Here is a 27066-nt window from a genome sequence, read left to right as displayed (position 1 = left end):
CAGTCAGCTGGACATTGCTGTACCATCTGTCATTCGTGGAAAGGTTCTTCCAGACCAACACCTTTGACCACAAGTCCATCGGGCAGTGGTCAGCACAGAACGTCCTGCAGGCACTGCAGGGGATTGACTCCATGGATCCTGTGGCGTGGTTCCCAGATCAGATTGCCCAGCTTGTCTGGCGAAATGCCTCATCGCCAGAACTCACCAACAAGCACCAAGACCTGGCTTGGCTGGCGGTGAGGGGAGCCCTCCCAGTCAGATCTTTCCTGCACCGCCGGAACCTCACTACCAGCGCACGCTGCCCTCGGGACGGCTGTTATGGAGAGGAGATGGTTGCCCACTTCCTCACAGAGTGTAGATTTGCAAAGAGAGTCAGGAGAGGTTTACAGGGGTCCCTGTCACAATTTATTCGGATCAGCTCCGTTACAGAGGACTCTGTGATTTACGGACTGTTCTCAGGGACACATTCGGAGACAGACATTGAGTGCTGCTGGAAGGTCATCAAGTCAGTGAAAGACGTTCTTTGGTCTGCCCGAGCTTTGTTGGCCTCCCAGCAGAGCGAGCTGTCCGTCGGGGAATGTTGCTGAGGGACGCACTGAAGCTCGGTGCAGCCAACACCAAGACTCTGTGGGGGAGGGCGACAGTCTTGGGTCCTTCCGCTGTTGGACATGGGGGGCAGGGTGTGGTGGAGATGCCCCTCAAAATAAGGGAAGGGATTTGATGCCAGTGGGCCACATGAGTGGCAAGGGTGTGGGGTAAAATTGTGATTTGGATAAACAGTATTGAATGTATGTATAGCCACCGAGAATGGCGGATTAATTTTTTTGCACGGTTCCTGTATTGTTTCTATTTATTTACATGAATATAGTTTTTTTTTTGAAGGGCTTTTGCTGCATACAATACTTTAAACCAGTCAATGTAACACTGATGTAATAGTCATTTCATTTGCCAGTAGAAGACTTCATTTAATGTCTATCAGAATCAAGAAGAACACATGGATTTTGTTTTAGACAGGCTCAAGTGCTGGCCGTAATCTAGGTTTTACCACCATATTATTTATGTCTTAGTGGACAAATAAGTTTAGCTACCTGATACATAACAACCGGAATAAATTTCTTCTGATTAGCGTTTATTTTTATTCGGGTGGTTGCTAATTTCTTTCAGACAATTAACAATTATCCATCCATCCTGAAGATGTGAATAGACATGGGCTGTGTGATCTGATAGCTTATGTGAAGTACTGAATGATCTTTGAGGTTTCCATAACAATCTTGCATCTTTCATCATTATTCTTGTCGTGCCAATGCACACCTCACAATGGCGGGGTTTAAATTTGTCAACTTTTCGGTTGCTAAAGCAGTAAAAAACCATGAAGAAGCTACTAGGCCCATTTGGATATTGCGCTAAACAAAAATAATTATGAAAAGCACGAAATAAATGAATTGCAAAATAGAAGGGACTAGATCCTTCTTCTTGGTCAAGGTCACTGAACTAGTCACTGCTAAACTAGTTGAGGTTATATGACTCAACACAGAGATCTTAATATTTGTCTTCTCATTGGGAAAAACTGTGAACATTCCGGAAACAATTGTCCCACTTAGGCAGTTTTTTAGGCGACTGCCGGCGACTGTCATAGTTGTAGCAGGTCGCCGAAAACCCGGCGACTGGACCCCCCTAAGACAACGTCTCCGACAAGCTACAACAACCTACCACCTAGTCGACGTCAAGCTACGGCAAGCTAGCGACAAACGACGACCCAATCGTCGCAAGTATGACGTCCACCTACGACCGCGCCTACGACAACCTACGACCACACAGGTGATAACCTACGACAACCGAAGTCAACCTACATCCACCCATGACAAGCTACGACCCTGTCGGCGACAACTGAAGATAACTGAAGGCAATTCACGTAATTGTCACCTCCGGTTTTGACGCTGGTATCTGTCGCCGGTTGACGTAGGTTGACGTAGGTAGTCGCCAATTGAATTGACTGAAGTCAGCACCGGCGACAACCTACGTCACCTGGTGACAACCTATGACAGCACCTACGTCAGGAGATGTCAAGCTACGCTCATTGGCGTCAAACCCACTGTCGCTGAAAATTTTTCAACATTCTGAAAAAACCAGCGGCGACCAGAAAGACGCTACGACTCTTTGGAGACGACTCACGACCGTACAGGCGACACCCCGGCATCCGTGCGGCGACAGCCTAGTCGCCTGTAGTCACCTAAAAAATCGCCGAAGTGGGACAGGAGTTTAAAGCACCAAGGGTTTAAAGTGCACGAATAAGTTTGAAGGTATTTCCATCAGTTTGTTTTAATACTGATAATGAATCTTAGTCTCAGGCTTTGGATCTGAGGGGAGAGGATCATCATTTCAGTTTAAGTGAATGGTCATTTTCGGATTGTCATGAGGAGAAACTTCTTCACTTGGTTAGATTTGAATCTTTCAGATTCTGCACATAGAAATGCAGAACGTTGGGTGTAGAATTCTGCAGCCAAAACGAGTGTGTATTAAACTGTCATAAACTAAGTCCAAAACTAAGATTTTGGACTGCTAAGGATTTGAAGATGCCTTATGTTTAGCCGAAAACGTAGGCCTTGGACCTTTTCAGCACTTTTCAGAAAGCTGAGAGAAGCTCATTATTTTCTTGGTGAAATTCTTTATGACATCATTGAATATTGATGCAGAATCAGATATATTTAAATTCCCATAATCTCTGTTTTGCCTTAATTTGTCAGTACTGTTAGTTAAATGTACTCCTATAAATATATATATTTTTCAATATGAAACCATATTTATTTTAATATTTTCAATAACATTAAGGCATAAATATCAAACTACAACAGTTATTTATATTTTTCATAAAGTTATAAAGTTGTTTTAGAAATTCATATTTCAGGTCAATTTGTCTTCAGCAGCAAAGGCTTTCTAAAAAAGAACTGAAAACTTTAAATTGCATAGTTTCACATCTTTAACAAGCACACTGCTGTCAATTCCTGGTTGAGTGATCCATGAAGTGGATGGGTAGATTAGATGTTGTTGACATTTATAAATGAAGCTCACATCTGAGGATGCTGAGGTTATTGAAAATCCTCTCAAAAACTATTTTGTTCACTTCAGGTATAGCCTTTTCTGAATAGTCCTTTGTTAAATAAGTTTAAAAGATCCCATTATCTCCCCTCTCACCCCATCGGCTCTGCAATTCAAAACTGACTTGTTTTGCCTCGTTCCCTGTTCTAATGAAGTATCATCGATCTGAAGTGTTAAGTCGTTTTTCTCTTTTCTCAGATTCTGCCTGAATTACTGAGCGTTTCCAGCATTTACTGTTTTTATTTCATGTTGTTCTGAGATCTGATTGCCATTGGGCACTCTCTGAACTGCCATGTTTTTGTAGCCTTGCTCCCTGAGCCAGTCACAGCTCAGACTGGGAACTCCACAAAAGCATCTTATTTACCTGCCTTTTCTCCTTTTGGTCACTGTAAATTGTCTCTAGAGTAGACTTTTTAAGATTTTTTTTAGATTTAGAGATACAGTGCAGAAACAGGCCCTTCAGTCCTTTTGCATACCTTACAGACTAAATTCAAATACCAGAAATTCTCCGAAAATGGCCTCCTCCTGGCTATGATACACATATTACAATAGGCAGATTATCTACCTTCACAAGTGTTAGGAGCAGAATTAGGCCATTCAGCCCGTCATGTTTACTCTGCCATTCAGCCGTAGTTGATCTATCTTTCCCTCTCAAACCCATTCTCCGGCCATTCTTTTCCCCTTCACCCCTGACACCCATACTAATCAGGAATCTATCTATCTTTGCCTTAAAAAAATATATTGACTTGGCCTCCACAGCCTCCTGTGGGAATGAATTCCACAGATTCACCACCCTCTGCCTAAAGAAATTCCTCCTCATCTCCTTCCTAAATGAACGTCCTTTTATTCTGAGATGTTGTCCTCGGGTCCTAGACTCTCCCACCAATGGAAACATCCTCTCCACATCCACTCTATCCAGGACTTTCACCATTGGGTACGTTTCAGTGAGCTCCCCCCTCATCCTTCTAAACTCCGGTGTGTCCAGAATCAGGGGCCACAGTCTTAGAATAAAGGGGAGGCCATTTAAAACTGAGGTGAGAAGAAACTTTTTCACCCAGAGAGTTGAGAATTTGTGGAATTCTCTGCCACAGAGGGCAGTGGAGGCCAATTCACTGGATGTATTTAAAAGAGAGTTAGATAGAGCTCTAGGGGCAAGCGGAATCAAGGGATATGGGGAGAAGGCAGGCACGGGGTACTGATTGTGGATGATCAGCCATGATCACAGTGAATGGCGATGCTGGCTCGAAGGGCCAAATGGCCTCCTCCTGCACCTATTTTCTATGTTTCTATGTAAACTATCCATTTCCATGCATGGACACTGCCTGACCTGCTGAATTCATCCAGCAGCTTGGCTTGACCCCAGATTCCAGCATCTGCAGTCTCTTGCATCACCATTCAAATAAGACTGGCACATGGTTCAATGCTCAGTTAGTGTCTACTTCAGTGGGCAAGACACTTGTCATTTGCTCAGTATCACATGAGGGGAATATCAAAACGTGCATCACACATCATTTGACATCAGTCTGCGTGACCCAGGATTTTCCGACGAGACAACAAATGGTATCTAATTTCCAGAAGAACTCTTGAGGCATACAAAGCACTTAGCATGTAAAACACTGAATAAAGTGGTAGTTTCTAAGTTATGAGGCTTTGGAATTTTCAGATTTTAATTGGACACCAGATCATTAATGAGGTTCATTGCCATAGGGTAAACCCTGCAAAGGTTATGTCTGGTGGAAAATAGTGCACACTAAATATTCATATTTGGATTTGTCCCACTGAATCCTATCTGCCATGTAGGCAGCAGTTCCTTCATATAAGACATTTGGCATGGTTACAATATGCAAAATAGAAAATGAGAGGTGATAGTGGATGGGCAGATTAGATGTTGTTGCAATTTATAAATGAAGCTCACATCTGAGGATGCTGAGGTGATTGAAAATCCTCTCAAAAACAATTTTGTTCATTTCAGGTATAGCCTTTTCTGAATAGTCCATTGTTAAATAAGTTTAAAAGATCCCATTATATCCCCTCTCACCCCATCGGCTCTGCAATTCAAAACTAACTTGTTTTGCCTCTTTCCCTGTTCCAATGAAGTATCATCGATCTGAACTGTTAAGTCGTTTTCTCTTTTCTCAGATTCTGCCTGAACTACTGAGCATTTCTTCTCAATAATCATGTTAAAAGATTAAATCGATAGAACGGTAAATATGAATCAGCTTAGATGAACAAGAATGCAAGAAGTACATTTCTCATACTGATTTAAGTGAATATAATACACATAATGTATTCATTGCCCTCATGTCCTGGCACCAAAGCCAAATATAATCAGTGCCTACAGCATTAAGTCTCTTTTTCACATTATTTTGACATCAAGAAGGCGTAAAATAACCTTGTCAATGCATAGTTCAAATCGTCCCTCTCCCAAGCATTCATCTTTGCTTACCTGGGGCTTGGAAATGTTGTTTAATTTATTTCTCTTTCAGGTAGGTGATACCTGCACCCTGAAGAGCTTTTGGAATTTGACAAGATATAGTGAAGCTGAAATCCTGTCTTACAATCCTCAAAATTGACTAGCTATCGTTACTGTTGAGTGAGCAATCACAAGGCTGGAGACTCTATCTGTTCTGCTCCCATCATCCAACTTGAAATTAAGCCACATTGTCCAACTTTTGGCCATATTGGGGGCTGAGTGATCATCCATGCAAGAATTTATAAAACCTTTCCAGGATTTTATGTTCCCTAAAATGGAACAGTTGACATTTTTTTTTTGCTGCTTATGACCTGTGATAAGCTACTGTTCAAAACAAAAAAAGCAAGCTGGCAAAAAATGGTGTGGATATCAGAGGTACTGGTCAGTTCAAATCAGAGGAAGGTTAGGAATATGAAAAGCGAAAGAGAAAATCACTAACAAATGTATTAATGAATATTTGGCATTACATTTGGTATATCCCCATCCCTCAGAGAATCCAGTACAAAATCCTCCTCATAACCTACAAAGCCCTCCATAACCTGGCCCCATCCTACCTGACCGACCTCCTCCACAGGCACACTCCCACCTGCACCCTCCGCTCTGCTGCTGCCAATCTCCTATCCCCCCACATCCGGACCAAACTCAGATCCTGGGGGGACAGGGCTTTCTCCATCGCTGCTCCCACCCTATGGAACTCACTACCCCAAACCGTTAGAGACTCCTCCACACTCACCACATTCAAAACATCGCTGAAGTCCCACCTGTTCAGTACTGCCTTCAACCACTGAAGGTCACCTCACCTTCTGTCTCCTTTCTCTGTTCGTTTACTTATTTACTTATTTATCTATTTATTCATTTCCCTATGTTCTCTAAATCTCTGTAAAGCGTCTTTGAGTATATGAAAAGCGCTATATAAATAAAATGCATTATTATTATTATTATTATTATTATATCAATAATTTGGCACTTTATGAAATGTAATTAATTAATTAAAATCGTTGAAAACATTAGCGCCACAGTGGTGCTGGTTTGCGACGGGCACGGTGATGGACGCCCCACACATCTCTGTCCTCCATACAGCTGGCCAGCTCCTCTGTTGTCTCTACATATGTGTCTTCCATCAATGTCTTCAGCATGGTCTTGTTTAGTGGTCCCGGGTTCTGTCTTCCAAGGGTGGGCTCCCACAGCACAACCTTGTTTGCTGGTGTTTCTGGATGGCGGTGGCAATGACCAGTGAACCTCATCCTTCTCCACCTGATCTTCTCGGCCAGAGGTGGAATCTCCCCATAGAGCTGGGCGTTACTGGTGTGGTCCCTCCAACTGACATTTTGAACTTTTCTGAGCATTCGGGTGTGGACACCATCGAGAGATTTGGACAGTGCTCGAGTGAGAGCCCATGCCTCACACCCCTACAATAATATTGTCTCTACAGTCGCATGGAAGAATCTCAGTTTGAGACCCTTAGACATCCAAGGCATCCAGATTTTCCCCGTGTTATTGAGGGCTTTCCATGCGAGCACTTTCCGGACCTTGATGTCATTCTCCGCTCCCAGGTACTTGAAGTCCTCCACTTTCTTAATGAAATGGCATTTCTTAAAAATGGCCATACATAAATGAAGAAAATATGAACTTGATATTGCCCTGATGAAACAACTTAATCTTATTTAATTAGTGTACGGATTCTGCTGAACTACATCCGAATTTCCAAACTGTACAAAACAAAGGGAGGAAGAGCCAGTGTTATTTGAACTTGCCAAAATAAGTTTTGTAAGTTTACTTCCATGCAGTTGTCTATCTTGTTGAAGCAAAAGTGGTTGATCTGGTAAACAGATTACGATAGTCTATGGGTCCAGATTTTTTCAAACTGGAGTGTCTGGGCTCTGTCAAGTATTGAGTATAAGAGTTGGGATGTAATATTACAGCTGTGGAAAACGTTGAACAGACTGCACTTAGTGTATTGTGTACAATTCTAAATATCACACTAAAAGAACGATGTGGTCACATTCAAAAGAGTGCAGAAGAGATTCACCAGGATATTGTCTGAAATTGAGGGTTTTACTTATAAAGAGAGGTTATGTAAGCTAGTTTTATTCTCACTGTAATATAGGAGGCTGAGGGTTGACATAGAGGTTTATAAAATTATGAGACAAATAGGTAGGGTAGACAGTTTTTCTTGGAGCAGTAGACTCTAAAATTAGAGGACACACGTTTAAGATGAGAGGTACAAATTTGATGGAGATCTCAGGACAATATTTTTCAAACAGATGGTGGGGGTTATATAGAATAATCTTCCTTATGAAGTGGTAGAACCAGATACAATTACAGTGTTTAAAAGGCATTTGGACAGGTACTTGAATAGGCGAGGAGAAGAGGAATATGGGCAAATGGGATTATGGTAGTTAAACATCACAGTCAGCATAGATGTTAGCCAAAAGGCTCATTTCTGTGCTGTGCCGCTGTGATTCTTTACTATTTCTCCTTCTAGTGTTATATCAGTAGCTGATTAGTGAAAAATGAAAATGGGGAGAAGGCAGGGATAGTAATATTAAATTAATCGTTTGGTGACAGACTTCAAATAGAAAATTATGTACTGTAATAACCTTACAGACTACTCATCAAATACTGGAAATTCTCATAAAATCGCCTCCTCCTGCCTAGCATCACTCACATAAATATGATACATATATTGCAAATAGGCAGATTATCCACCTTCATAAGTGATAGGAGCAGAATTAGGCCGTTCGGTCCATCATGTCTATTCCGCCATTCAATCATAGCTGATCTATCTTCCCCTCTCAGCCCCATTCTCCAGCCATTCTTCTTCCCATAACCTCTGACACCTGTACTAATCAGGAATCTATCTTTCTTTGCAAAAATATACATTGACCTGGCCTCCACAACCCTCTGTGGCAATGAATTCCACAGATTCACCACCCTCTGACTAAATAAATTCCTCCTCATCTCCTTCCTAAAGGAACATCCTTTTATTCTGAGGCTATGCACTCTTATCCTAGACTCTCCCACCAGTGGAAACATCCTCTCCACATCTACCCTATCCAGGCCTTTCACTATTCGGTAATTTTCAATGAGGTCCTCCTTCATCCTTCTAAACTCCAGTGAGTAGAGACCCAGTGTTGTCAAATGCTCATCATATTCTCACCCAAACATTCCTTGAATCATTCTCATAAACCTCCTCTGGACCTTTTCCAGCACCAGAACATCCTTTCTCAGATATGGGAGCCAAAATTGCTCACAATACTCTAAATGTCGTCTGACCAGTGCCTTATAAAGCTTCAGCATTACATCCCTGTTTTTCTATCCTAGTCCTCTCGAAATAAATGCCAGAAATTCTCAGAAAGTGACCTCCTCATGCCTAACATCACGATTATACAAAGATGAAACACGTATTACAAATAGGCAGATTATCCACCTGGTTAGTTTTAATACTTGTAAAGAAGTCCTTCCAAATTGCCATCCTCATCTCACAGTAACTTTTTGAGCTGCTGCTCACTCACACTGTCCTATTCTGTCCTATGTATTTGCTTTTATTTCTGTTTTTATAACAGCCAGTGGACTGAGTTCTTTTACCTGTGGGATGAATGTCTGAATGCCAACTTTGATCGATAAATGCACTGAATTGCTTTGTGAAAATTTGAATTTGCAGTGACAAGTTGGAACAGTAATAAAATAGCCATCAAGATGTCAATCTTAATGATCAGCGTTCTATTATTAAAACCCTTTTTGGAAATGATGTTTTGATTATGTATCTGTAGCAACAATTCACCCTCAGCACATATTGAGAATTTGTGACACACTTCCAATGATGTCCAGATTTTTCGGTTATGTGCCCAAAATATTGATATGCCTTTTGGAGAGGTGAAGCTTTTCATCACAAAAAATGGATTCATGCAATGATTGCTTTGTGCCTGAACTTGAAACATTATTTCAGATTTCATATAAGATGTACTGTACACAGATGTGAAAACCAACTGAAACGCCCAAAGCATCACAAGTTAAAACAAACCTGAAGTACACAGATGAAATCATTTACCAGATAAACATGGCACTGAACCATTCAAGTACCTCTTCACTATTAAATATGATTTACTCTGAAAAAAATTGTTTTCCCACAGTGAAGGCTTTCTAAATATGGATCATGTAAAAATATATTTTTGCCTGCACAAATAATTAAGATTTGAAATCAGAAAAGGTAAGATCCAACTCTCACCTGCGTGGGTTTTCTCCGAGATCTTCGGTTTCCTCCCACACTCCAAAGACGTACAGGTATGTAGGTTAATTGGCTGGGTAAATGTAAAAATTGTCCCTAGTGGGTGTAGGATAGTGTTAATGTATGGGGATCGCTGGGCGGCACGGACTTGGAGGGCCGAAAAGGCCTGTTTCCGGCTGTATATATATATATGATATATATGAACTGCAGATGCTGGTACAAATCAAAGGTATTTATTCACAAAATGCTGGAGTAACTCAGCATGTCAGGCAGCATCTCAGGAGAGAAGGAATGGGTGACGTTTCGGGTCGAGACCCTTTTTCAGTCTGAAACATCACCCATTCCTTCTCTCCTGAGATGCTGCCTGACCTGCTGAGTTACTCCAGCATTTTGTGAATAAACAACTCTCAGATAAGATTCTTATCAGGTTCTAAGCAACTGAAAAAATATGGGTGACATCTGTGTTTTGCACCTTTTAACTACAATACTAAAATATTAAATTGAGTTTGCATGCTAACCCATCTCATTTACTGTAATTACCTTATTTATTTTGTAACAAGATCACAACAATCTTTCTGAATGCATAAGCTCAAAAATTCATAGTGGGAAACAGACAGCAACTGTGTATTAATAATATTCTGACATCCACACTGTGCAGCTTTTCAAGCATACATCTGTTACCTGATGAAGATCCTTGCTAGTAATATTTACAATGCCTATTTCTTGGCTGTCAGGGGTGTGATGGTGGTGAGGAAGGGTGCTGAGCACAGAGAAAAGCGAAAGAGATTTGGTATTTTTGCTACAAAAAAATCATGAATGCAAATCTTTAGCTTCGAACTTTGGGTGGCACAGTGGCGTAGCGGTAGAGCTACTGCCTTACACTGCCAGAGACCCAGGTTCAATCCTGATCACGGGTGCTTGTCTGCACGGAGTTCATACGTTCTCCCCGTGACCTGCGTGGGTTTTCTCCGAGACGTTTGGTTTCCTCCATTACTCCAAAGACGTACAGGTATGTAGGTTATTAGGCTTGGTATAAATGTAAAATTGTCCCTAGTGTGTGTAGGATAGTGTTAATGTGCGGGGATCGCTGGTCGATGCGGACTTGTTGGGCCGAAGGGCCGTTTCCGCGTTGTGTCTCTAAACTAAACTAAACTAAACGAAACCATATTTTTTTTAAGATTCAAATACCATAGCACCTCAATTAAAGGTTTCTGAGAGAATTACTCTAATTAACTGGTTCGGAATGTGACTTTCATAGTTGTTCAATATGCACAGGACAACAATTGGTTTGAATTTCTGTACCAACAAGGGACTGCATAGCGGAGTATATTGTTGAAGCACCAATTTGTAAGGATGCATGAATTTTATGCCATCCAACTGGATGATGAAAACGCCACTTCTATTAGACATTAATAATTTAAGTACATTTATTTTTCATTGTTGATATTACTTTTAATGACATGAAACCCAATATGGCACAATCGATCACTTCATTTCCCTTGCTATTTTGTTCAAACACGCAGGTCACTTTAATGTATAGATTCCGTGAAGCCCAAATTATTGAAAAGAAATGTAAATGTCATTTGAAGCAACATATGGTGTGAGATGAAGGTGATACCACAGATAACAAAGGATAAAGTATTCCACAGATTGTGGAGATAGTGGTGCTGTGTGTGGTACAGCTGCCTCACAGCTTCAGTGGCACAGAGTTGATTTTGCTCTCTGGTACTGTCTGTGTGGTCTTTGCACATTCTCCCTGTGACTCTGTCGTGCCTGTTTTTTTCTCACATCCCAATGATATGCTGGTTGTGAGGGTTTCCAATTCCTGAAAATAGCCAAAGGTAGACACAAAAATATGGAGCAACAGCTGGTCAGGCGGCATCTCTGGAAAAAAGGAATAGGTGACATTTCGGGTCTGAAAAGTCTGACGAAGGGTCTCGACCCGAAATGTCACCTATTCCTTTTCTCCAGAGATGCTGCCTGACCCGCTGAGTTACTCCAGCATTTTGTGTCTATCTTCGGTGTAAAACCAGCATCCGTAGTTCCTTCCAACACCTACTGTAAATTGCCACTGGTGTAGGGGTGGCAAGATAATCTGGGTGCCAAGATCTGGTTTGCTGTTTGCATGGTCTTTTGGTGTCTCTATGGCCTTTTCCCTCAAATCCCATGGACATGCTGTGTAGTGAGGGGTAAAACTAACTGAAGGCGAATTGGTGGGCATGTGAGAGATCACAAGGTAAGTTGTAAGATTACAAGGAAAAGGGGAAGAGGGATTGTTCTTCTGAGAGTGGACCTTGTCCTATGGGACTGAATGGCCTTCGTATGCATAGTACTAAGTAAAACATCAGACATGAATTAACACCATCTGTTTTAACTAACAAGCAGAGCATGTACATTTTATCTCAGTTTCTTTAAAAAAGAAGAGCAAGCATACATCCATTTACTTTTCACTAAGTCAGAATTACAACAATCCTGTAAATTGCTGCGAAAAATGTTGGCATAGGTTTAAGGTGAAGGGGAAAAGATTCAATAGGAATCTGGGGGGGGGACTTTTTCCCACAAAGGGTGGTGGGTGTATGGAACAAGCTGCCAGAGGAGGTAGTTGAGGCAGGGACTATCCCAACGTTTAAGAAACAGTTAAGACAGGTACATGGATAGGACAGGTTTGGAGGGATATGGACCAAATGCAAGCAGGTGGGACATGCAGTGTAGCTGGGACATGTTGGCCGGTGTGGGCAAGTTGGGTTGAAGGGCCTGTTTCCACTCTACGTCACTGTATGACTCTATGACTCTAGAAATCTTTGAGATTTTCATGCCAGTTGCTAATATGAGATGCAGTTTTGGTACAGGCACACATAATTCATAACTCTCCTAGTTATTAATGCGTGTATGTTCCAAAAACAATTCTTCAACTATCATTACACGATCATTTCACAATTCATACAGAAACCTTTGATACACAGTCTTCATCCAGTCTGGCTTTTTGTACATATTATAATTCAGTTACTGCTATGAAAGATTAGATTATTGAAGTTCAGAAATGCAAATCAGCAACTGTTTCTGTGCTGATCCAACTGGATCTAATAACTTTCTTACTCCAAGTAAAACAAATCACCTCATCAGCCAACTAAATTAGATGCTAATTCTCATGAAACTTTCTGCTGGCATGGGTCTGTGTATGTCAGCAGTGACACAGAAACCTACCATGCATGTAGAACACTGATGTGCAGGATATTTTTATTTTTTCTCTCTGAAGCATTGCATATTTCAATAATTATCTGTGATGTTGAATACTTCATACCACAGATACTTCAGGGGTGGAACAGCAGTGATGCTAGGAGAGTTACTGACTGACAGCTGCAGAGACCTGGGTTCAATCCTGACCTCTGCTGCAGTTTATGTGAAATTTGCATGTTCTCCGTGATGTTGTGGTTTCCCTCCAGATGCTCTGGTTCCACCCCACATGTCAAAGATGCGAGGGCTGTAAATTGCCTCCAGTGTGGGAAGGTGGCACAATTGCCGAGAATAGGGAAAAATTAGTGGAGGAATTGGATTATCCTGTGAGCCAGTCTCCTTCAACGTAGTAAGAAAATATGGTAAAACTTCAGTCGAAAGCCATTACTCGTAAAATCATAAACAGCATTTCTTGAAGAGAGAAATTGGAACATTTATAACAATAATTAATACTACAATTAATTTGATTTGAAATATAAAGTGAATCAAAATACCAGTGTGCTGAGAAATTACTGATTTCAATTTAATTTAGTTTCTACCTGAATGAAAGACTGTTACAAAGTTTTGATGTTTGGGTCAGTTATTGCAGATAGTGTTAATGCAATTCCCTCTCCAAATAGCCAAGTAAACCCTTGCAAACTTCAGCTCTGGAAAGCAACACAAGCATGAACCTCACATGCAAAGCTTTGTGATGCAGTAGATTTTAGATTCTAGAATCTAGTAGATTCAAGCCATTGTGAATGTGCAATCTTAATCGAAGAGCAAAACGATACAATTTTCATATAAATGAATAAAATAATCTAGATGGGGTCTAAATTATTTTTAATAATCCTGCAAATCATTGGGAACTAATTCAGTAACATTTGAAATGTTATATGAAGCAAACATTTTTAACAGAATTAGCATATAAACACTACTGTAGTTGTTTCATTATAATTATCACACAGATTCATGCATGCATTTATGCATGCAATTCATGCAAATTTGTATCAGATTTACTTATCCGTCCTGGATCAATGGTTAAATCTTCAAATATAACATTTAAAAATCAGTTTGCAAAACAATCACCAGGTATTTTGGTACCATCTTTATAAGTTGTTGAAATTTGAGTCCTAAATTATTTTGGGATATCCAGGGCATTAAATCTTTATTGTATCTGTAATTAATTCCAACTCCAGGAGGTGGCACTCATTACTGAGGACACTGCAGTTGTGCACAACATTTCTTTGATTTCTGCGTTAGTTGTTGGTGGTTCAAGCCAAGGCAATGGACTTTGCAAGATCTAACACAACGTGCAATAACGCTTAATTAAATATGTTCTGATCTATGATGTAAGATGAAGCAATAAACAAAGAAAAATGATTAAACAAACAATTTAAGCTAACAACAAACACAGAGGATATCATACCTGGTTATTAAACAGCAGTCATGAATCATAACTGGTTCTACCGATATTTCGTTATCTTCATCTGTTACCATTAATTTCCCATTATGTCGCCATTGAATTTCCATTGTCTTGTCCACATATGTTGCAGTACACAGAAACAACAAACGATCCCCATGGAATACTATTTGATTGTGAGATGGAATCATCTCAAATAAAGGCAACTCCAAAGGTCCATCTGAAAATTAATCATTGCAAATAAACACAATGAACTTCATTAAGGGATAAATAGATGTCAGATGAACAATACCAGTTCATGCATCAACCTAAGTTAAAAAAAAATTATAATTACATTATAATGCTGTTTCACAATTTTGATGATAATTAGTTCACAATTATTATTTCTAATCCAGCGTACTGCATGCTAAATATGTCATTTTTAATTGTCACAGGACAGATTTCTTTTTTCTACACATACATTTAGTTCAGTTCAGAAGTATCTTGGTAACGTTTGAAAATTTGCTTGATTTTTTAAAATTCACCCATTTTCATCAGATACATTAAAGATCGCCATTGAATTTCCATTGTCTCATCAGTTGACTATACAGTCTATTAAATGTTTTCACTTGTGGGGTATGGATTTTCTGAGAGAATCAGGCGTTTGGCCACTGTGACTACTGGAGCGATGTTGAATGTGGCTGTATCACCAGTGCTTCTCAGACAGAACGACCTGGTTACATCTCACTCCTCTTCACAGGGTCATCATATAAAGTAGTAAGCAGGGTATCCACTTAGCTTTTAAAATGGGATCAATGATTTTCAGGCAACCTAAAGGCCAAGCATTAGTGTGTGTTCCTAAATCATACCTTGGCGAGCAGTCTTCTAGAACCACGAGAGTTCATATAGTTCTGATGTTACCATGCATCACTGTGACTCGGGGATTGCAGGCTTTCGACCCAATGACGGTAAATGACCCATTTGTAATAGGCCTTAATTTGCCATGCTGTACCTTCAAGCATACAACTCCTATTAACATGGATTAAATAGCCTATATGTAGCTGAGCCACTGTTGGGATGTTCCACATTGATATTACGCCTAAAGTCTTCAAGGACAATCCTGATGCTCTCCATCTCCAGGACAAATCTTCCTTTTGTGGATGGTCTGTCAATGATCCATCATCCTATGGAGGTGTGTGGTGACATCACCTACTCAGACTCTAAAGGTAAATCTGTCTCACTACTAAGAATCCATCATGCTTCAAGATCCTCCAGCAAAGTTCAGTTTAGTTTATTGTCACACCTACCGAGGTAGGTCATAAGGTCACAAGGAATAGGAGTAGAATTAGGCCGTTCCGCCCATCAAGTCTACTCCGGCAATCAATCATGGCTGATCTATCTTTCCCTCTCAACCCCATTCTCCGGCCTTCTCCTCTTAACCCCTGACACCCGTACTAATCAAGAATCTATCTATCTTTGCCTTAAAAATATCCATTGGCTTGGCCTCCACAGGCTTCTGTGGCGATTCACCACCCTCTGACTAAAGAAATTTCTCCTCATCTCCTTCCTAAAAGAACGTCTTTTAATTCTGAGGCTGTGACCTCTACTCCTCGAGTACAGTGAAAAGCTTTTGTTGCGTGCTTTCCAGTCAAAATTCATGTGTCGCAAAATTATGGGCCAAGGATCAGAAATGTGTGCTTCTAACAGGATAAGGATCTCAACACAAGATCACCTTCATTATTTTTACACACAGAGGTATTTCTGCACAGTTGACTCCTTATTGTGATGTTTCATGGACCCTCTGGGAATACACTTGTTAGGGCATTCCTTATTAATTTAATGTTTAAACTTAATTAATTCACAAACTCATCATCTTTTTCAAGGCTTGCGATGATCTAATCACTCCTAAACTGGCTGTCTTGTTCTGAAATGCTGTCTGTAAAATGTCATCTCGCTCTGGTGCCATCTTTATCTTACTTCAACCAAATCATTGTGGATCTAGGGTTTTACATTTACCTTACAGTGAATGAAACAGGTTTTCTTCCCTGAAACATATTAGTGAACTAGATGAGCTCTTTCAAAAATCTGCATTGTGGGCATAATTCATTATTGATGATACAGGCTCTTTATTCTCTTTCACCTAATTAACTGAATTTAAATCCCTCAGCTGCCATGTAGAGATTCAAACTTAGGTTTTCAGACCCATGTCTCTGTTGGAACAGTATGATCACTATGCTGAAAAGTTCCTCAACAAAATCAATCTCGTTTGGGTTTTTTAAAGAGCAACCAGGCTAAGCTTTTGTCACCTTAATTGATCACTTGGGTCAATTATCGTGCTTGAGTTGAGATTGCATTGTGCAGTAAAGACTAGGAACTGCATTCATGGGAATTTACTGGATTCAGGGAATCTGAATAGCAAATTGTTTTATCAGCTACATGAGAGTACACAATTAAATAGCCAATGCAATAAAACCCTGGAGGTTACATAACTGAAATCACACTTTTCATGTGTTTTGGGGGTCAAATTACCCATTTAAGGTAATATTCTGCCTTTGATAGAACCTGATATTGGAGTTTTTAAAAATGGAAAATGTCAGGAAATTGGAACATAATTTTGTTAAAGGAAATGGAAGCCAGAATTATGAGGGGAAAAGCTACTTAAATTTACAAGACAGCTTTGTGTCAACCTCTTCCAATACTGCAAGAGAAGTGATCATCACAAGCCATTAATGGTGAAACAAATGTACGATCTTCCATAAAGTATTGCAAAACATTTCTTATTTAGTTGTGCAGGTGTTCCTGACTAAGGTAAATATTGGATGAATTTTGTCAGGACAATAGCTTCTGGTTATCAAGCTGCCCTGAGACAGTCTTAGCGGTACTCTGGGTGATGCTTATTGACTGCTGATGCCCTGCTATGCCTTTCCAGCCAACTCCCGAGTTGGAAGGCCCAGGACTTCTTACTTAAGGACCTACTGATTCATGGATGATTAATATTGGAGTGGAAAGAGCATGGGGTGTGTGTGGTGCAGCCAGTACATTCTGGTGGACATGTATATCTTTCAATTCTTGGAGACATAAGGAAATGCAGATGCTGGAATCTCGAGCAAAACATAAAGTGCCAGAGAAACTCAGCGGGTCAGGCAGTAGCTGTAAAGGGAATATCCGAAGAAGGATCCCAATCTGAAATCTAACCTAAGATAGACACAAAATGCTGGAGTAACTCAACGGGACAGGCAACATCTCTTGAGAGAAGGAATAGGTGACGTTTCGGTTTGAAACCCTTCTTCAGACTTCTCGACCAGAAACATTACCCACTTCTTCTCTTCAGAGATGCAGTCCCGCTGAGTTACTCCAGCATTTTGTGTCTATCTTCGGTTTAAACCAGCATCTGCAGTTCATTCCTACAATACTACAATGTAACCTATTCATTCCCTCCAGCACTTTGTGTATAATTCTTGCTGGACTAAAATTGACCAAATTCCTACCCCACAAGGTATGAGAGACCATGGTACCTTTTTAAAAACAATATTTTAAAAAGAGTACTACAACTTGAAGAAAGCTGAGAGGAAAGACATTTTGTTTCACAAACAAGATTGACCCAAGGCCATTGTTTTCTACAGTCTCACTGTCTGGAATTTCAGTGGAGGAGGAACCTTTCAAGGTGCTGATAAACAGGTCTCTTCCTCATCAAACAACATCAAGGTTGAATTGGGTTAAGATACACAGTCTCAGTATATACTGGGCACGGAAAAGCCAATCTCAAAGGGTGGGATTGGCATCAATAAAATGCCACGTGATTCCCCTTTATCAAAGAAAAGTAATAGATTCATTAGACCAGTGAAATTGGCAGGAACCTGCAAACGGAAATTATATACAGAACTGTGAAGTGTTATGCCTTGATAAGAATGATGAGGAGAGGCAATAGGAAGGGCATCAAACAATTTCAAGAAGGAAGAGGTTTACAGAGGGCAGATGCACATAAATCTTTGAAGGAAACAGGTGAAGTTAGCAAAATCATGTGATTTTATTTATAGTCTAAATAAGCAAGGCCGTTACACTAAAATATATTAAACATTTGTTAGGCCTCAACTGGAGCACTGTGTTCAACTGTGGACGCAACACTTTTGGAAGGATGTTATGCTACCGGAATAACAGAAGAGATTTACCAGATTTACAAGGGATGAAGGATTTACAATAGGCAATAGACAATAGACAATAGGTGCAGGAGGAGGCCATTCGGCCCTTCGAGTCAGCACCGCCAATCAATGTTGTCATGGCTGATCATTCTCAATCAATACCCCGTTCCTGCCTTCTCCCCATACCCCCTGACTCCGCTATCCTTAAGAGCTCTATCTAGCTCTCTCTTGAATGCATTCAGAGAATTGGCCTCCACTGCCTTCTGAGGCAGAGAATTCTACAGATTCACAACTCTCTGACTGAAAAAGTTTTTCCTCATCTCCGTTCTAAATGACCTACCCCTTATTCTTAAACTGTGGCCCCTTGTACTGGACTCCCCCAACATTGGGAACATGTTTCCTGCCTCTAACATGTCCAACCCCTTAATAATCTTATACGATTTCAATGATTATGGGTAGAATGGATAAACTAAAGCTGATCTCTTTAACATTGAGGAGAAATTAATGGTGTGCAGAATAATTGGAGTAATCCTGTTTTGAGAAAACACATCCATTCAGATATCAAAAGCTTCCAGTCATGTTTTACTTTAATTTTTTATCCCACTCCCATTCTGACCTCTCAGTCCATGGCCTCCTCCAACAAAGCCCAACGTTAGCTTGAGGAACAGTGTCTTATCTCTGACTTGGGATTCATTTTTAATTTAAAAACTTCCCATGCCCAGCTCTCCTCATAATAGAAGTAGGAAGTGGTAGAAACACTCACCATGTCAGACCGCTTCAGGGAGAAGAGAGACAATTAATATTTTAATCCCCATCCGAACTGGGAAAATAATTTCTTGAGAAGATCAATGGGCAACGGATAAGACAAAATAAATATCTACGTTATGGTGAGGCCAGGTTTGCCAAGGGGATAATTGATGAAGGTCATCTTGATGGGCTCATGGCAACAGCTCAAGGGTGAGAATATAAACAAGTGAGCATGGACATTTGAATAATGCAGATCAGTAGGACATGTATTGCAGGTAAGGCTGTGTGAATGGAGACAGAAAAATGAGTCAGCGTCATAGATGGAAGAGAGTAGAAACAAGGAATTGCAGATGCTGGTTTACAAAAAAAGTCATGAAGTGCTTGAGTAATTCAGTGTAGGAAAATAACAGCAGATGCTGGTACAAATCGAAGGTATCACAAAATGCTGGAGTAACTCAGCAGGTCAGGCAGCATCTAGGAGAGAGGGAATGGGTGACGTTTCGGGTCAAGACCCTTCTTCAGACTTCTTCAGAGTAATTCAGTGGGTCCGGCAACATCCGTGGAGAACATGGACAGCCAACATTTCGGGTTGGGACCCTTCTTCAGAGTGATTGTAGTGGGGGAAAGAAAGCTGGAAGAGAGGATGGGCAGGGCAGAGCCTGGGATGTAACAGGTTGATACTGTTTTTTGATAGGCAGACGATTGGAGCAAGGCCAGAGGTGAAAGGACAGAAGCTGTGAAACAAAACAGTTGAAGAGTTGCAAATTGTGAAGCTAAAGGAAGGAATAAGGGTAGAGTAAGGAAGGAAAGGTGTGAGTCCAGGTGGGGCACTGGGGGGTAGAGGGGTGGAGGAGCCATATGGGAGAAGAAGGAAGGAGGGAGGGTCATTATGAATTATCTAAAATTGGAGAATTCACTGTTCATGCTGTTGGACTGTAAGGTATCCAAGTGGAAGATCAGGCGTTGTTCCTCCAGTTTGCAGGTAGTCACTCTGGCAAGATTTTTAAGATTTTTTTAGATTTAGATTTAGAGATACAGCGCGGAAACAGGCCCTTCGGCCCACCAGGTCCGCGCCGCCCAGCGATCCCCGCACACTAACACTATCCTACACACACCAGGGACAATTTATTTATTTTTAACATTTACATTTACATTGGCCCAGCCAATTAACCTACATACCTGTACGTCTTTGGAGTGTGGGAGGAAACTGAAGATCTCGGAGAAAACCCACGCAGGTCACGGGGAGAACGTACAAACTCCGCACAGATGGCGCCCGTAGTCAGGATCGAACCTGAGTCTCCGGCGCTGCATTCGCTGTAAGGCAGCAACTCTACCGCTGCGCCACCGTGTCAAAATGGAGGAGGCCCAAGACAGAAAGGTCAGTATGGGAACGGGAAAAGGAGTTAAAATGGTTTGCAACCGGGCAATCCACCAGGATTACTGAGGCGAACCGAGTGTAAGTGTTCAGCAAAACGGTCACTGAGTCTACGCTTGGTTTCACCAATGTACAGGAGGCCACAGTGGAAACAATAGATGCCATAGATGAGGATTGACGAGATGCACATAAAAACCAGTCTCAACTTGAAGGACTGCTGCATCCCTGGATGGAGGTAGGGAAGGGTATAGAGACAGGTGCTACACCTGTAAAGGAAAGCACCTCGGGGGGGAAGGGATGAGTGACTGAAGGAATTGCGGAGGGAGCGGTCTCTGCGGAAGGCAGAAACTGGAGGGGGCGGAAAGATGTGACCGCTGGTGGGATCACGCTGCATGTGATGGAAATGTCAGTGAATAATGTGTTGGATGCGGAGGCTGGTGGGGTGAAAGGTAAGGACCAGTGGGACTCTTTCCTTGTTCTGTTTGGAGAGAGGAAGCGAGAGCAGAATCATGGGACACAAAGGACACACGGATGTGGGATTCATCTATGTCAGCATGGCGGAAAACACGTTTACTAAAGAAAGAGGAACGGAAAGCCTCATCTTGGGAGCAGATGCAGGGGGAGATGGAGAAATTGAGAGTAGGGGATAGCGTCTTTGCAAGAGGCAAGGTGAGAGAAAATGTAGTCCATATAACTGTGGGTGTTGGTAGGTTTATAGTCAACGTCAGTTAATAGTCTGTCCCCTGTGATGGGAACAAAGAGATCAAGAAAGGAGAGAGAGGTGTCAGAGATAGTTCAAATGAATGTGAGTGGAAGTCAGTGGTAAAGTTAATAAAATGACTTGCTTTTTCTGTATTAGTATTGACCATTCCCATTGTAAGCCATTAGTCTATGGTACTGGTTCATTTGTCTGTATGTCATCAACTATGACAGTGGCCCAATGGCTACCTAACCACCTTGTTTGAGATATTCCCTTTCCCCTGTACTTTCACTGATTGGATTTACTCTGTTCCTTCTTTCCCTGGTGTTTTTTTCAGAATGTTTGTTTTATTTCAGATTTCCAGCACTTACATTTCTTTTAACCAGTGTGATATCATGAGAGGTAGAGTCATAGAGGGGAGATACATTTCCTCCCGGTGGATGCAACAAGGACTACAAACCATCATGGCGGCCAGCAAAAGACGACAAAACCCATAGTCAGCAGGGCTGCCTGCCCTGCTGAGACTGATTGCTGCTGACACTGATTGCTGCTGACACAGATTGCTGCTGACACTGATTGCTGCTGACACTGATTGCTGCTGACACTGATTGCTGCTGACACAGATTGCTGCTGACACTGATTGCTGCTGACACAGATTGCTGCTGACACTGATTGCTGCCCAGCTGAACCAGATGAGCTGATTGCCTCAGTGAGAGAGCTAAAAGGGAAGGGAAGCAGTGTATTTAAAAAGAGAGACAACGACTGGAGCAGACAGGGACAACGACTGGAGCGGACAGGGACAACGACTGGAGCGGACAGGGACAACGACTGGAGCGGACAGGGACAACGACTGGAGCGGACAGGGACAACGACTGGAGCGGACAGGGACAACGACTGGAGCGGACAGGGACAACGACTGGAGCGGACAGGGACAACGACTGGAGCGGACAGGGACAACGACTGGAGCAGACAGGGAGAAAAGCAGTGTTATATTTTGTAAGAAGGCAGCAAGCTACAGTTTTGATTTAACTACCTGTTTTGGTTTTGTGTACCTGTCTGCAAACAATTAAGTTTACCTGTTTTTGGAAAAGACTAAATATATGGAATTTAAGTTTGAAAACAAGAATTTTTCTGTCTTCATTTCCGGCACCCACACCTCCCAACCTTCAAGAGAAAAGCTCCCGACCTCTCAAGACATCACACCAGTATCCCTAATTTCAGTTCTGGCCAGTTCCCAGAAGAGGTTTCCAATTTTAACCCTGTTTTCCTCTCTCCACAGGTGCTGCTTAATCTACTGGATATTTCATGAGTCACAAGTCCATCGTCCTTAGTCCTTAGTCGAAGAGGAAGTGTCGCTGCCAATTCGCACTGATTGCGGTCAGTCAATAATGATGTTGAGGATCCAGTTGTATAGGGATGAGCAAAGACCAAGTTTTCTGAGTCTGATTATAAGATTGGAGGGAATTATGGTGTTGAGCATCAAGCTGTTGTTGATAAACAGCTTAATGTTTGTCCTCTTATTGTCCAAGTGGTCCAGCGTAGAATGTAGAATCAGCGATATCTCATCTCCTGTTGATCTATTGTGGCGATAAGCGAATTGGACTTATTGAGACAAGTCAGCCAAATCTTCTTGAGTACCGGTATTATTGATGTCCTTTTAAAGCAGGTGGGAATCTCAGATCTCTGTATTGGGAGGTGGAAGATATCCACAAAACCTCCTGCCAGTATTTTCTCTTTGTTTCAGATTTCAGGCACCTGTAGTGTTGTGCTTCTCACTCTGCCAACATGGTTATTTTGTTCTTTTCTCTCTCTCTCTCACTGTCCTCAATCATCAATGAAAGAGATGGCTCTGAAAGGATCATTGACTGAACATTCCCTTTTCTTTCTCCACCCTCTCCCCCTTCTCTGCAAACCACTTCTCCATCTGTCATGAAATGTTAACTCTGACTCTCCACAGAATGATGCTGAGAATATCCAGAGCTTTCTGCTTTTATTTAAAATTTATAAGACCTGCATTTTCTTTAACTTTCCATTAAAGTAAAATGTTGTGCCAAGGAATGCACCAGTTGAAAAGATGTGGCAAGTTAATCGTAATATTTATAAGAGAATTAAATAAATATCTCAATTGAAAAACGATTAAGAGCAAGGAAGTGGCTTAAATGGATTGTTGTACTCACAACATAAGGTGTATAACTGTGTTGTTTCACTCCATCATTTTATCATAATAAATCAAGTAAGAGTGTGGAGGTTATGGGTAACTGTTGTGCTATAACTTAGATGTTTAGCAACCTAGGCCATGTTACGCTTTAAGTTCTTTCAATCAAAGAGGATCAGTTCAGAATTCTTTCATACTGTATGGGTTTTTTTGGGGACAAAACTCCTTTGTATTCTTATGTTGAACCACCTGATGCCTCAAAAAAGATCGACATATTTTGGTAAAATTGACAGCAAGATTCTGAGTTGCAGCAAACTATCTTCAACAGAATAGTTCATTACTCATTTCAGAAGAGCACTTTTTTTTGCAATCTCATTGAGAAGGAAGAATTGCTGGAGATCCCTTATAATAAAGTAGTTTTTGCATATTCTGTAAAAGTAATTTGCTCTAAAATTAAAACCCATGGCAAACAGCTCAATCTACTCATGCAATAGAAAAAAATTTGTTTCACTATGTCACTCCTGGCTCCAGCATGCCCAAATAACACCAGTTGACAAATTCAAATAATTGTTTTTAATGCAATAGAGAAGAAACAAATTTTCTTCAGGAAATGTGTAATCAAATAAACTGCAATTAATAGACTCCCTGTCATGTAGCCAGTCATTCGTTTGGATAAAATAGTAAACTTGTAAAATATACCTTAATCCACACTTTGGTTCGAGGCATGTTAGCTTGCATGCAGTTGATTTGTGCCCTGTCAGAATACAGCCAGGCACTAGGATTCAAGTTACAAACTGTGTACTTGCGAAATACATGCAATCAACTTTTCAGCACTGTGGATTAAGTTTTTCATGTCAAATTAACCTGATACTTCCAATTATGATTGCAGCAATAACATTGCTTAACAAAGACTTTTGTGAGAACTGGCCTCCACAAGCAAAGAGCGAGGAAAAGAATATAATTTCAAATTATTCGACCGACTGCATTGGCATTTGCAATACTAAAAAAAAAAGAATTACTCTCAGCTTTATGATTTATCTATTAGTGGCACACAAAATAGTTTTGGTGAAGAATATTCCCATCTGTCCCATCACATTGTTAAAGTGTTCAATATCCTAGTATAGTAAACAATAGTCGACTGGGCTTTGTACTTATCCAAACGGCATTTAATCACAGATGTACAACATCAATCGTGAGAGTAAATGTCATGCCTTTTGGCTCACATCTGATCAAATCTACATCTGTTTTGCATTTTGTTGTGGTTTCTTTCACACAGAACTACTGCTTCCAAACACAAATCACTCGCACTTTACGAATGGAAGTCTCCTCTGGAAGCTGTAAATTTAGTGCCATAAGGCATTCTCTTCCAAAGTACATGTCCGATTCCACTTTCTGCAGGAAAATGTGCAGGCAATGCACTGCAAACAGCCAAGCACTGCATAACATGGGACAAGGGGGATTTTAAATCCCTTAGTCTCTCGAGGAAGCACAATATAGCTCGTGGGCAGTCTCTCTCTCTATATAGATCTCTCATTGCCGCCTGGCCCTGATTACATGATTGGAATTCGAGGAATATCTGAAAGATCCTACTGTACTGCAGAGGCCAAAGCAGCAGGTTATAATTACGTTCTATGGAAAGACAACAGGATTGGATGGAGTAGGCCGCTGTTGTTGTTTTAAATTTACTGATTAAAATCCGATCAGAGACCTGTTTGATTTGTGTTGTGCCAATGCGAAGAGATGACATTTTTAGAACATATCCCAGAACATAGTGGAGGTAAAACTGGTCGAAAAATATCAATCATATTTATGCCATAAAATATATTAGACAATAGACAATAGGTGCAGGAGGAGGCCATTTGGCCCTTCGAGCCAGCATCGCCATTCAATGTGATCATGGCTGATCATTCTCAATCAGTACCCCGTTCCTGCCTTCTCCCCATACCCCCTGACTCCACTATCCTTAAGAGCTCTATCTAGCTCTCTCTTGAATGCTTTCAGAGAATTGGCCTCCACTGCCTTATGAGACAGAGATTCACTGAAAAAGTTTTTCCTCATCTCAGTTCTAAATGGCCTACCCCTTATTCTTAAACTGTGGTCTCTTGTTCTGGACTCCCCCAACATTGGGAACATGTTTCCTGCCTCTAACGTGTCCAACCCCTTAATAATCTTATACGTTTCGATAAGATCTCCTCCTATCCTTCTAAATTCCAGTGTAGACAAGCCTAGTCGCTCCAGTCTTCCAACATATGACAGTCCCGCTATTCCGGGAATTAACCTAGTAAACCTACGCTGCACGCCCTCAATAGTAAGAATATCCTTCCTCAAATTTGGAGACCAAAACTGCACACAGTACTCCAGGTGCGGTCTCACTAGGGCCCTGTACAACTGCAGAAGGACCTATTTGTTCCTATACTCAACTCCTCTTGTTATTGCCTTTGCTGTCTTAATGGCAGACAAATGTGGTCTATGTTCAACATCAATTTGCCAATACCAAAAGTTCTAAGTTGATATATCACCTCTCTGCAAGTGTCATTGTTGTCAATGTGAATAAGACTGCAGCATGTGGCAGTATTAACTTAGTGATGCGCTGATAATAGAAGTGCCACACAAGCTGCAGCTCATTAAGAATTGCTCATTAATAATTCCTGTGCTTCAGCAATGAGTAACCAATTAATTAGCCCCTGACACATCCTAATAGTTTGTGAGAAAAGAAAGCAAACATCCGTGGGTCAGAAAAGCAGTTGATTCATGGTATAAAAGGTCAAATGTTCTTGGGAAGCATTTGAGACCGAATGCCATTCTGACAGTCAGCATACATGCAAAGGCGATGAGGATTATGAAAGATAAATATTATAAAGATTCCAGAGGTTTTATTATTATTTTTTCTCTGATGTGGTTTGTAATTTTCAATTTTCTCATGTCACAGTCATAGAGATTCTGCTGTAACGAGGGTTTTAAGAAGATGGACATCTCGCTGGCTAACATTCAGGATGCTTATTGACAGAACTACTGGGAAATGTGGTCATGCAGTTCTTGAAAGATGCTGTTTTTTTTTAAAATCTTAATTAATTTCTTCTCAGTCAGGGAGAGACGGATGATTCAGGCTGCACGGATTCTGGCTTCAATTACCCACAAGGTCCAGAGTGGAAATTGATTAATTATTCTCGATTCCAAAAAACAATTCACTTCACCATCTTGCAGTCTAATTCCTTCCCCCTCAATTTAATCAAAATCTACACGCTCACTGAGTCTTCAAGGCAAAACATGGGTTTCAATAAATGCAGCCCTGCTTGAAGTCTGATAGTAGGGGGAATCGGTTCAGCTGAATTTTAAAATACCTCAACCTATATTTTCTTATTGATGATATACAGTATATAACCAATGGTCACAGAGGCATATTCAGTGGAGCTGCTGCCTCACAGTTCCAGCGATCTAAGTTCAGCCCTGCCCTCTGGTGCTGTAAATGTGGAGTTTGAACCTTCTCCCTGTGTGCTCCAGCTTCTACCTACATCCCAAACCGCACGGTGGTGCAGCG

General features: G+C 41.1%; 1 protein-coding gene across 1 annotated transcript in view; it reads right to left on the bottom strand.

Annotated features, from left to right (window-relative positions):
- adgra1b (adhesion G protein-coupled receptor A1b) overlaps positions 1 to 27066 on the bottom strand; it is a 565267-nt gene that overhangs the window by 316129 nt on the left and 222072 nt on the right. Inside the window, exon 7 of the mRNA XM_078413700.1 lies at positions 14440 to 14653. Coding sequence (XP_078269826.1) covers positions 14440 to 14653 — 214 coding nt within the window. The remainder of the gene's footprint in view (positions 1 to 14439; positions 14654 to 27066) is intronic.

This window comes from Rhinoraja longicauda, chromosome 16 (genome assembly GCF_053455715.1).
Source record: "Rhinoraja longicauda isolate Sanriku21f chromosome 16, sRhiLon1.1, whole genome shotgun sequence".
NCBI lineage: Eukaryota > Metazoa > Chordata > Chondrichthyes > Rajiformes > Arhynchobatidae > Rhinoraja > Rhinoraja longicauda.
This window is presented reverse-complemented; position numbering and strand designations above follow the sequence as displayed.